This window comes from Squalius cephalus (assembly GCF_949319135.1).
Source record: "Squalius cephalus genome assembly, chromosome: 19".
Classification (NCBI taxonomy): Eukaryota; Metazoa; Chordata; class Actinopteri; order Cypriniformes; family Leuciscidae; genus Squalius; species Squalius cephalus.
The window spans coordinates 36,545,111-36,557,531 of NC_137140.1; the positions used below are offsets into that span (position 1 = coordinate 36,545,111).

Genomic DNA, 12,421 nt, shown 5'->3' on the forward strand with positions numbered 1-12,421 from the left:
AGAGTGTGAGTGTGTGAGCAGAGTGGAGTGAGTGTGAGTGGAGTGTGAGCAGAGCGGAGTGAGAGTGAGAATGTGAGTGGAGTGTGAGTGTGTGAGCAGAGCGGAGTGAGAGTGAGAGTGTGAGTGTGAGTGTGTGAGTGTGAGTGGAGTGTGAGCAGAGCGGAGTGAGAGTGAGAGTGTGAGTGGAGTGTGAGTGTGAGTGTGAGTGTGAGCGGAGTGAGAGTGAGAGTGTGAGTGGAGTGTGAGTGTGAGCGTAGTGAGAGTGTGTGAGTGTGAGCGGAGTGAGAGTGTGTGAGTGTGAGCGGAGTGAGAGTGAGAGTGAGAGTGTGAGTGGAGTGTGAGCGGAGTGAGAGTGAGAGTGTGAGTGGAGTGTGAGTGTGAGCGGAGTGAGAGTGTGTGAGTGTGAGCGGAGTGAGAGTGTGTGAGTGTGAGCGGAGTGAGAGTGAGAGTGTGAGTGGAGTGTGAGTGTGAGTGGAGTGTGAGTGTGAGCGGAGTGAGAGTGTGTGAGTGTGAGCGGAGTGAGAGTGTGTGAGTGTGAGCGGAGTGAGAGTGAGAGTGTGAGTGGAGTGTGAGCGGAGTGAGAGTGAGAGTGTGAGTGTGAGCGGAGTGAGAGTGTGAGTGGAGTGTGAGTGTGAGCGGAGTGAGAGTGAGAGTGTGAGTGTGAGTGTGAGCGGAGTGAGAGTGTGAGTGTGAGTGTGTGAGCAGAGTGGAGTGTGAGTGTGTGAGCAGAGTGGAGTGTGAGTGTGAGAGAGTGAGTGTGAGTGGAGTGTGAGTGTGAGAGAGTGAGTGTGAGCGGAGTGAGAGTGAGAGTGTGAGTGGAGTGTGAGTGTGAGCAGAGCGGAGTGAGAGTGAGAATGAGAGTGTGAGTGTGAGTGTGAGCGGAGTGAGAGTGTGAGTGTGAGTGTGAGCGGAGTGAGAGTGAGAGTGAGAGTGAGAGTGTGAGTGTGAGTGTGTGAGCAGAGTGGAGTGTGAGTGTGAGCAGAGCGGAGTGAGAGTGAGAATGTGAGTGGAGTGAGAGTGTGAGCGGAGTGAGAGTGTGAGTGTGAGTGGGGTGTGAGTGTGTGAGTGTGAGCAGAGTGAGAGTGGAGTGTGAGTGTGAGTGTGTGAGTGGAGTGTGAGTGTGAGTGTGTGAGAGTGAGTGTGAGCGGAGTGAGAGTGTGAGCGGAGTGAGAGTGTGAGTGTGAGTGGGGTGTGAGTGTGTGAGTGTGAGCGGAGTGAGAGTGAGAGTGGAGTGTGAGTGTGAGTGTGTGAGTGTGAGTGGAGTGAGAGTGTGAGCGGAGTGAGAGTGTGAGTGTGAGTGGGGTGTGAGTGTGTGAGTGTGAGCGGAGTGAGAGTGAGAGTGGAGTGTGAGTGTGAGTGTGTGAGTGGAGTGTGAGTGTGAGTGTGTGAGAGTGAGTGTGAGCGGAGTGAGAGTGTGAGCGGAGTGTGAGTGGAGTGTAAGTGTGAGCGGAGTGAGAGTGAGAGTGTGAGTGTGAGCGGAGTGAGAGTTAGAGTGTGAGTGGAGTGAGAGTGTGAGTGTGTGAGCGGAGTGAGAGTTAGAGTGAGAGTGTGAGTGTGTGAGTGTGAGCGGAGTGAGAGTGAGAGTGTGAGTGTGAGCGGAGTGAGAGTTAGAGTGTGAGTGGAGTGAGAGTGTGAGTGTGTGAGCGGAGTGAGAGTTAGAGTGAGAGTGTGAGTGTGTGAGTGTGAGCGGAGTGAGAGTGAGAGTGGAGTGTGAGTGTGAGTGTGTGAGTGGAGTGTGAGTGTGAGTGTGTGAGAGTGAGTGTGAGCGGAGTGAGAGTGTGAGCGGAGTGTGAGTGGAGTGTGAGTGTGAGCGGAGTGAGAGTGAGAGTGGAGTGTGAGTGTGTGAGTGGAGTGTGAGTGTGAGTGTGTGAGAGTGAGTGTGAGCGGAGTGAGAGTGTGAGCGGAGTGTGAGTGGAGTGTGAGTGTGAGCGGAGTGAGAGTGTGAGCGGAGTGTGAGTGTGTGAGTGTGAGCGGAGTGAGAGTGAGAGTGGAGTGTGAGTGTGAGTGTGTGAGTGGAGTGTGAGTGTGAGTGTGTGAGAGTGAGTGTGAGCGGAGTGAGAGTGTGAGCGGAGTGTGAGTGGAGTGTGAGTGTGAGCGGAGTGAGAGTGAGAGTGTGAGTGTGAGTGTGAGTGTGAGCGGAGTGAGAGTGAGAGTGTGAGTGGAGTGTGAGCGGAGTGAGAGTGAGAGTGAGAGTGTGAGTGTGAGCGGAGTGAGAGTGTGAGTGGAGTGTGAGTGTGAGTGTGAGTGAGAGTGTGAGTGTGAGTGTGAGCGGAGTGTGTGTGTGTGTGAGTGTGAGTGTGAGTGTGAGCAGAGCGGTGTGATATTGAATGGAGGGCGGAGCGGGTGTTTTAAAAGTCGGAGTGTTGGGGTTTTCACTCGCTTCGAGAGCGCTCCACTACCGCTGCATCACGAGTACAATTCATGTTAACAACGGCCCATTGTAGAACTGCATTTTTAGTAAGGATTCACACATTAAACACATTTAGCTAGCATGATACAGATGGATCACTCAAATCAGAAAAAATGTGATGGTTATGATGACGCTGATGGACATGAGTGGCTGCGGAGGTTATAGTTCTAAGACTAGACTTAGCAGTTAATGCAACTAGCCTCTGATTGTAATGGGGTTTATTCTGAGGCTTGACCTTGAATCCGTCGAAGACGAAGGCCTGCTCGTCCGATCCGAGCTCCTGGTCCGGCAGACATCCGGGCCTGGCCCATCCCACCCGCATCTCCCCCGCCGTCACCACCTCCAGCTCGAAGTACCACCGGCCCACACTCACGCTGTACGACTTCTCGGCCCGGAAGATCCGGAAGCGTTCGGCAGACAGAAGACCCTCGTCTGCTCGACCAGCTGCGCAAAACACACGCTTTCTGATGTTCGCATATGCAAATTAGGCATCTTCTCATTAAATATGGACTCATTTGCATACATTTCCAGAACTGAAATCTGAACATTGCATAAAGCCAGACATGAAAGGCTCTCTTTTTATCACTCCTTAAATCAGAAAATACAGTCAACAGACAGAAAATCATAATTCATAATCATGTTTTTAGGAGTAATCTATGTAAGATTGTTTCCGCCACAGAATAATGTTTTTTTTAAAGATAATTGCGACTTTTTATCTCAGAATTGCATGATATAAAGTCAGAATTGCAAGATAAAAAGTCGCAATTACCTTTTTTATTTTTTATTCTGTGGTGGAAACAAGCTTCCATAGTAATATGTTCTATAAATCATGTGAATGATACATGAGCAAACCTTTAGAATATAGAAGTGGAGAATTCTGACTTTAAAGAGATGGATTTAGATAAAGTGCATTAAAATAAACAATTAAACGTGTTTTGTGATGTTTTCTTTCCACTAGTCACATGTTATGGAAGCAAAAATAGACCTCAAAACTGACCAGTGCATGAAAAAACAATGTTTTTGGCTGTTGTGTCTCACATTAATCTCTTGTTCTCCAAAACTATGACAAAATCACATTTAGAAGATATTTGCATTCAAACTGTACAGACTCTTTCTGCTGTAACACCAACAGAGATTTTCTGTCCAATCAAATGCTCTGTGGACTCTAGCCCCGCCCCCAACCCTGAAGCTGCGGCTAGTCATGTTTAATACAACAACACATCAAGGAATTACTTTACTATCATTGATGTATTATTATAGTTTGTTGATATTTCAAATTAGATTTTACTTTTGATATTTTGTTTTAATTTTAATAAGTTTGTTGTGTTTTTGTCATTGTTATTTGTTTTGTTTTTTAAATATGTCTATATAGTTTTTATTAAGTTTTAGTTTATTTATTAGTTTTCACTATTTTTGTACTTCAATTTAAACTAAATAAGTTATATTATTTTATTATATATTATTATTTTATAATATTTTATTTTATTTCAGTTAAAGTTTAATTCATTTAAAGTAATGAAAATGTTATTTTAGTATCACTGATATACCATAATAGTTCTGGTAATATTTTGAATTTTATATTGTCTGTTTTCATTTTAATTTTAGCTAAAGTGTGATTAATTTTGATGTGTTTTTGTCCTTTGTATTAGTCTATATAGTTTTTATTTGTTATTTTAGTTTATTTAGTAATTTTATAATATTTAGATTTTTTTTTTAGGATATTATCTTTTTTATTTTAATTTTAGTAAGTTTTAGTAATTTTGTTGTGTGTTTCTGTCCTTTATATTAATCTATATAGTTGCTTTTATTTTTAGCTTATTAGTTTCAGTTATTTTAGCACAATAGTAGCAACTAGCTGAAATAAATACGTTTTTTATATTTTATTTCATTTCAAGTAATAAAAATGTTATTTTTTTGGCTTTAGTTTTAGTTCAGGATAATAACCCTGCTATCGATGTCAGATGAGCGCAGTACTCCGTGTCGTGCACACGGGGCAGTGTGTGTAGTGTGTTATTCTCATGGTACCGTGGTCCTGATCCGGAGCCTCCAGATTGTATCCGTATCCCAGCAGTGTCCGCACAGCTTCCCGAAGACTGTCCTTGTTTGATTTCTTGGTCCTCTCGTCCAGAAGAACGTACGGAACGAGGCGAGGGTTTCTCCGGCTCTTGATGTCCTGCAGAGACACAGAGACGTGTGTGTGAGAGACTCGTCCTGATCCAGACAGAACCCTGAACCTCACTGCTTCAGGCTCACACTGTCAGTGCGTGTAAATCACAGTCGAGTCATTCCTAATGTAAATTCAATGTAAAACCATGGTATTCATATGCCTATTTTTGACAATTCAATGAATGAAACACTTCAAACCTAAACCAGAAGCGTTTCACTCGGATATAAAGAACAATAGAGGAGAAAAGACCAGCACCATTTCCCTTTCAAGTTCAGTTTCTCACTTTTAATCATGACTGTGTGGTGGCATTCATTTGTGTTCAACTCTGTCTTTCTGACACGACTTGAACGCAACATTTAAAACAGTCCAACCATGCAGTGCGCATTTCGGAAGCACCTATGTAGGGTTTGGGACGGAGCCTGTCTGATGCACACAACACACACACTACACACACTGACCTGCTGTATGCCGTATGTCCAGCCCTGTCGGATGCGGTCTCTGGCCCACACGTTGTGAGCGTTCTCTGCCAGTTTGTCCACCATGGCCTCCTGGGTCGACGCCAGTTTGATGTGGCTCAGGTCCATCGGTGCCGGTTTATACCCGCAGGAGAGCTCGTACCTGACAGCAGAACACACACTAACCCATCCGTACGCGAACACACTAGATCAACCAACACTAACCACACGCTTAGAAGAACAGGTTCTATATGGAAGGGTCTGAGAAAGCCCTACAACAGAGCTCTCATTTATAAAACTGTGTGTAGGATCCGCACTGAGTGTATCTGCGCCCCAAAGCCCAAAAATATACTCATAATGAATATTAAAGTGGTTTCGCTCAGATCATCATCGGTGTCGTTAAACTGCTTTATCTCCAGATGTTCGTACGCAGGATCAGAGTTACTTACAGGTGTACTCACACATCCTTCAGTCAAGTGTGTTATGATAGATCACTGCTCGTGCGTGGGAAGTGGCGTACACACGTTTATAAATGAGACCCCAGAGCTAGTTAGCTTAACTAGACGTCTGACGGTGACAGCAGAGTCTGAATATATCCAGACACACAAACATGTTAATATAAGGAGAAGTTTCACACACTCACTTGGCTGACAGCTTGAGATTTTTGACGTTCTCTGCCGCTCGTTCATCAGCCACACCGACATGACAGCCGAGCGCCAGAAGAGTCCTGCACACACACATCAGATCTCTCACACACACATCAGATCTCTCACACACATCATCACATCACACACACACACATCAGATCTCTCACACACATCAGATCTCTCACACACACATCAGATCTCTCACACACATCATCACATCACACACACACACATCAGATCTCTCACACACACATCAGATCTCTCACACACACATCAGATCTCTCACACTCATCATCACATCACACACACACACACACACACACACACATCAGATCTCTCACACTCATCATCACATCTCACACACACACACACACACACACACACACACACACACACACACACATCAGATCCCTCACACTCATCATCACATCACACACACACACACACACACATCAGATCTCTCACGCTCATCATCACATCACACACACACACATCAGATCTCTCACACTCTTCATCACATCATGCGCACACACACACACACACACACACACACACACACACACACATCAGATCTCTCGCACTCTTCATCACATCATGCGCGCACACACACACACACACACACATCAGATCTCTCACACTCTTCATCACATCATGCACACACACACACACACACACACACACACACACACACATCAGATCTCTCACACTCTTCATCACATCACGCACACACACACACACACACACACACACACACACATCAGATCTCTCACACTCTTCATCACATCATGCGCGCACACACACACACACACACACACACACACACACACACACACACATCAGATCTCTCACACTCTTCATCACATCATGCACACACACACACACACACACACACACACATCAGATCTCTCACACTCTTCATCACATCACGCACACACATAATTAAAACTTTTATTTAAAATAAAAATTGAGCTATGGGAGCTGTTGCTTTCCTGTAGCTCAAACAGTGGACGGTGTTAGCGCTTGCAACACCAAGGTCATGGGTTCGATTCCCAGGGAAAGCAAGAACTGGTAAGAATGTAAATGTGTATCTTGAAATACAATGTAAGTCGCTTTGGATAAAAGCTTCTGCCGAATGCATAAATGTAAATGTAAAACTCCACTGTAGATGTAGTTATAATGACACATACAGCAGCTAAAACACAAACAGAAATCATATAAAACTATGCTGTTATGTTTAGTAAGTTCATGCTAATATTAATCATTTTGGTATTTGATTTAATTCGAATTTTATTCACTTTTGCGTGTGAAAAACTTCCAGCAGAACATGGCGCCGGAGGGTTAAACCATATATGAATATAAAATTGCCCCAAAATAAAATAGCATTCAATAAAAACATCTTCAATTATAACTAAATAGTCATTTTTAGTAAATCACGACCTCAAATGAATAAACATGCTTACTTGAGCGTCTCCTGAGACATCTGCAGGTTGTAGCTGCGCTCTTGCTCAGGAAGTCTGGAGAACTCGACCAGACACGGGTGCTGACGTTTGTTATCATCCCTCACCTGCATCATCAACAACAGGGGATCATGTGTGTGTTACACATCTGAGCATTCATAACACGATGCAGAAACAGACATCTTGGGAGGAATTCATCAAAATCTCAATTCATCAGAAAGAGGGTCATAGTGAAGAGAGAGACCCTGACATCACACCGTGTGACTTACTGTAAACACAGTGTGACCAATCAGAGAGCTGGAACACACACTCCGGTGTCAGAGGCTTTAAGACGCCGATCTATATAAAGCTGCTTTAAACGAACATGAATCCTGAAAAGCTCTATACAAGTAAACTTGAGGCCCAGAGTTTTCCACACACATATTATACAGAAAAATACACGTTTGATGTTAATTTTACAGATTTTATAGGGAATAAATGAGGAACATTAAAAGATTATGGCAGGAACTTCAACTTTATTTACAGTAATTAAAACCAAGAACGTATTATGATTATTTTGTCACGTGAAGGCTAATAATTAATGAAACAATAAAAAAGGCAAATTAAAATAAATCTTTTGAAAATAACAATCAAAATAAACAATGCTTTTATTATAATGTATTAAAATATTATATTAAATTATGTTATATTTGTTTGAATATGAATTACCAATTCAATTGTAAATGAATTACATAAATAAATAATAAATAAACAAATAAATAATTTGAAAATAAAACAAATATATTCAAATTAAAATATAAAAAGATTAAACAACGTCTTTGGAATAAATATAAATAAATTATATATATTTATTAATAATTAATAATTAAGTGATTATTAATCAACAAAAAATTCTAATTAAAATAAATAATTAAAAAATAAAAACAGTAATAAACAATAAACAATGTCCTAAAACAAATGAAATATTATATTTCTTTATCTGCATGTCAACAAGTAACTTCTAACTGACATCAGAGAACACCAAACAAGTGAAAGTTTTGTTAAATTATCTAAATATATATATATATATTCAGCTGATGAAAATGTTTGTGAATCGCTGATTCAGCAGAAGCGTTTGAAACGTCCACAGAGGAAAGGAACAGAAGGCGTGTGTGTGTGTGTGACGCACCGTTCCGTAGGTCCACCCGAGGTCGATCTTGTTCATCACCCACAGCTCATGGATGTTCTCCGCCAGTTTCTCTCGGATCCGCTCAAGATGTGGCGGCAGCACGATCTACACACCAGAAAAACCATCACACACACACGATCATCACGCCTGAACATGTTCATGAACGGCACAAAGAACATGAGAATGTGTGTGTGTGTGTGTGTGTGTGTGTGTGTGTGTGTGTGTACTTGTACAACTATCTTTGTGAGAACCAGTTTGTGTGTTAGACCACTGGAGTGAGGACAGAGAGAGTAAAGTGAGGACATGTTGGCCGGTCCTCAGTCTCTGAGAGCCTTTAAAGGCCTGTTTGAGGGTCAAGACTTGGTTTTAGGGATAAGGTTATAATGAGGTTAAGGGTCGGGTTAGGGTCAGGGGACGGGTTAGGCACTTAGTTGTGATGGGTAAGGTTAAGGTCAATGAATGTCCTTATAAAGATAGATGTACAAGAGTGTGTGTGTGTGTGTGTGTGTGTGTGTGTGTGTGTGTGTGTGTGTGTGTGAGTGTGTGTGTACCTGACTGGTGTCCACAGGTGTTGGGGTGAAGGCTGCCTGTGACAGTGTGACCGTGGGTCCGAGGAGGTCTCGTGTGTGTGTGTGTGTGTGTGTGTGTGTGTGTGTGTGTGTGTGTGTGTGTGTGTGAGTGTGTGTGAGTGTGAGAGTGTGTGTGTACCTGACTGGTGTCAACAGGTGTAGGGGTGAAGGCTGCCTGTGACAGTGTGACCGTGGGTCCGAGGAGGTCTCGTGTGTGTGTGTGTGTGTGTGTGTGTGTGTGTGTGTGTGTGTGTGTGTGAGTGTGTGTGTACCTGACTGGTGTCAACAGGTGTAGGGGTGAAGGCTGCCTGTGACAGTGTGACCGTGGGTCCGAGGAGGTCTCGTGTGTGTGTGTGTGTGTGTGTGTGTGTGTGTGTGTGTGTGTGTGTGTGTGTGTGTGTGTGTGTGAGTGTGTGTGAGTGTGAGAGTGTGTGTGTACCTGACTGGTGTCAACAGGTGTAGGGGTGAAGGCTGCCTGTGACAGTGTGACCGTGGGTCCGAGGAGGTCTCGTGTGTGTGTGTGTGTGTGTGTGTGTGTGTGTGTGTGTGTGTGTGTGTGTGTGTGAGAGTGTGAGAGTGTGTGTGTACCTGACTGGTGTCCACAGGTGTTGGGGTGAAGGCTGCCTGTGACAGTGTGACCGTGGGTCCGAGGAGGTCTCGTGTGTGTGTGTGTGTGTGTGTGTGTGTGTGTGTGTGTGTGTGTGTGTGTGTGTGTGTGTGTGTGTGTGTGTGAGAGTGTGTGTGTACCTGACTGGTGTCCACAGGTGTAGGGGTGAAGGCTGCCTGTGACAGTGTGACCGTGGGTCCGAGGAGGTCTCGTGTGTGTGTGTGTGTGTGTGTGTGTGAGTGTGTGTGTATGTACCTGACTGGTGTCCACAGGTGTAGGGGTGAAGGCTGCCTGTGACAGTGTGACCGTGGGTCCGAGGAGGTCTCGTGTTCTCCCGTGATCATGTTTATACTCCTGACTGTTCTCCACTCTCAGCTTCTCTCGCGGTAAAACTGCCTCGAAACACGGAGCGTAACCGGATGGAGGCAGGAACTTGAACTCGCCATGACGACCGCCCAACAGGAAGCGCACTCTGAGGAGGAGGAGCGTTAACGTCAACAATAACGACTAATACTATAATGAACCATAATGATAACTTAACTATAAAGTTTTAATCGTTTTAATCACAACACAGAGGAATGATTTATCACGATTTTCCAGCTGATGAAGGATAAAAACACTAACAGCCAATCAGAATCCATCCAGCTTTACAGAGCTCGAGCATTTAAAGGGATTGTTCAACCAAAAATGAAAAGTGAGCCCATGATTTACTCACCATCCTAGGTGTGTATGACATTCTTCTTTCAGACGAACACAATCAGAGTTATATTAAAAATGTCCTGGCTCTTCCCAGCTTTATAATGGCAGCGAATGGGACCGTTTCTCGTTTCCCGTTTATAATGGGACCGTTTCTCACTTGAGGGAGAGTAAATCATGGGCTAATTTAAATTTTTGGGTGAACTATCCCTTTAAAGCGGCAGCCGACAAAACTGTCTCAGCCAATCACAAGAGTTCAGGGCAGGGCCGTCTGTCAGACTGACCAATGAGCAGAGGGGGCGTGGCTAAAGGCACTCACTTGACTCCAGCGGAGAAGGACACGACAGGGAAGAAGAGTCCGTCGGAGTTGAAGTTCTCGAACATGCCCTGGACCGGCTGGCCGTTGATCCTGAAGGAGATGCTGGGAGCGCTGAGGTCCAGACAGCAGCTGACCACGTCCTCGGCCCGAAGCAGGTGCTGATTGGGTGAGCTGACCGAACGCGCCACACAACCTGCCAATCACAGACCATGTTACATTTCACATCATCGCCTATGGCTCATTGAACTGCTGGTGATGTGCTGTTTTTACCACCATCAGCAAATATCTCACATACACGTTTACTCAGATACCCAATACTGGTCTATATACTGGTTTTGATGGCAAATGTTATGACTGATAATTATAGCCGATAATGATTAGGTTTTCTCAGCACACTTCTGGATACAAATGTGTCCCCAAAATAGGGTTAAAGGGGTGGTATAACGCCCCTTTTCACAAGATGTAAAGTAAGTCTCTGTTGTCCCCAGAGTGTGTGTGTGAAGCTTCAGCTCTAAATACCCCACAGATATTTCGCACAGCATGTTAAAGTTCTCCCTTTTTGAGGGTCAGTAAAAACGCGTTGTTTAGTGTGTGTCCCTTTAAATGCAAATGAGCTGCTGCTCCCGGAGCTTCAAGAGCTTGTGTGTGTGTGTGTGTCGGACAATGATTGAGAGACTCAGCGGCTAGTTGATGAGTTTGTGTTGCTGATGTGGAGTTAACTATTTTAAATTAGCATATTCTGTCATGATAATCTATAAATCGCTCGTGTGGGAACTGTTGTACGATGCCTACAGAGTGACATGATTCTGCATTTGTATTGCAATAAATGTGAAAAGACGGATGCGACAGCTTTAGCCTGAACTCACAAATGAGCTCGACTACAACAACTCTTCCTCTTCTCAACATGCACTGCGTGTTCCCGGGGGCGGGGTTATGTCAATTTTAGGGTTGGTGATGTCTCTAACCCGGGGGTGGGGTTATGTAAATTCTAGGGTTGGTGATGTCACTAACCCGGGAGGAATGTTGTGTAGTCTCAACCAGACATTTGTTATAGTCCTTAAAAAACGATTTATTTTTAAACCAAATATCTCCCTTTGCTTTGAACTTTGAACGTTGTAACTTTGCAGATGTTGTTTATGCTCAAACTGCAACATTACACACTAACTAAAGTTAGAAAAGTCAAATCATAATCAACCACCCCTTTAAATAGGTACACATGAATCTGGCATGAAGCAGTGAATAACACTATTGATTAAAGAACAGGAAGGAAAAGAGCAGATGTGTTGTTACCTGCCCACAGGTGAAGGCCGTCGAAGCCGTACGAGTAGAGGTCGTCCCCGACGCCGTTGCCGCCCCATCCCTCTCCTCCGCCCGGATACGGCGCGTATCCCTGAGTCGAGGCCCAGCCCACCCGCAGGTGCGTGGGCTCCCCCGTCACGAACGCCTGCACCTGGTCCACGATGAGCTCATAATACCACTTCCTGTACTGGGCGGAGCCTTCACTCACACCCAGGAAGATGTTGGGCCTCATGCTGAATGAGAAACACAGAGATTGAGTGATTTGCTGCGTCTCAATTCACATACTTATACTACGCCCTCAAAGTATGTACTCTTTTGTGAAGAAAAAGTGCAAGCTTTTGAGTGTGTAGCAGAAGAGTAGACAAGCTTTGGGACACACTATCACGTCATACAGCTGCGTCTTTAACGGTTGCTGTCGCTTAGTTACACGCATCCTGTCACGCAAACTGGCCTGTCAATCATCCTGTCACGCAAACTGGCCTGTCAATCATCCTGTCACGCAAACTGGCCTGTCAATCATCCTGTCACGCAAACTGGTCTGTCAATCATCCTGTCACGCAAACTGGCCTGTCAATCATCCTGTCACGCAAACTGGCCTGTCAATCATCCTGTCACGCAAACTGGCCT

General features: G+C 44.6%; 1 protein-coding gene across 4 annotated transcripts in view; it reads right to left on the bottom strand.

Annotated features, from left to right (window-relative positions):
• Nucleotides 1–12,421, bottom strand: part of ryr2a (ryanodine receptor 2a (cardiac)) — a 109,888-nt gene that overhangs the window by 75,085 nt on the left and 22,382 nt on the right. For 3 of the 4 annotated variants that reach the window (XM_079850765.1, XM_079850764.1, XM_079850763.1), the window contains exons 1-7: nt 9,621–9,907; nt 8,305–8,409; nt 7,140–7,243; nt 5,676–5,759; nt 5,036–5,195; nt 4,436–4,583; nt 2,646–2,854 (exon numbers count right to left, since the gene is read on the bottom strand). In XM_079850765.1, coding sequence (XP_079706891.1) covers nt 2,646–2,854; nt 4,436–4,583; nt 5,036–5,195; nt 5,676–5,759; nt 7,140–7,243; nt 8,305–8,409; nt 9,621–9,824 — 1,014 coding nt within the window. In that variant the 5' untranslated portion in view covers nt 9,825–9,907. Of the gene's footprint in view, nt 1–2,645; nt 2,855–4,435; nt 4,584–5,035; nt 5,196–5,675; nt 5,760–7,139; nt 7,244–8,304; nt 8,410–8,855; nt 8,953–9,620; nt 9,953–10,495; nt 10,689–11,785; nt 12,028–12,421 lie in introns of those variants that run through there. The other variant, XM_079850766.1, reaches the window with a different exon arrangement.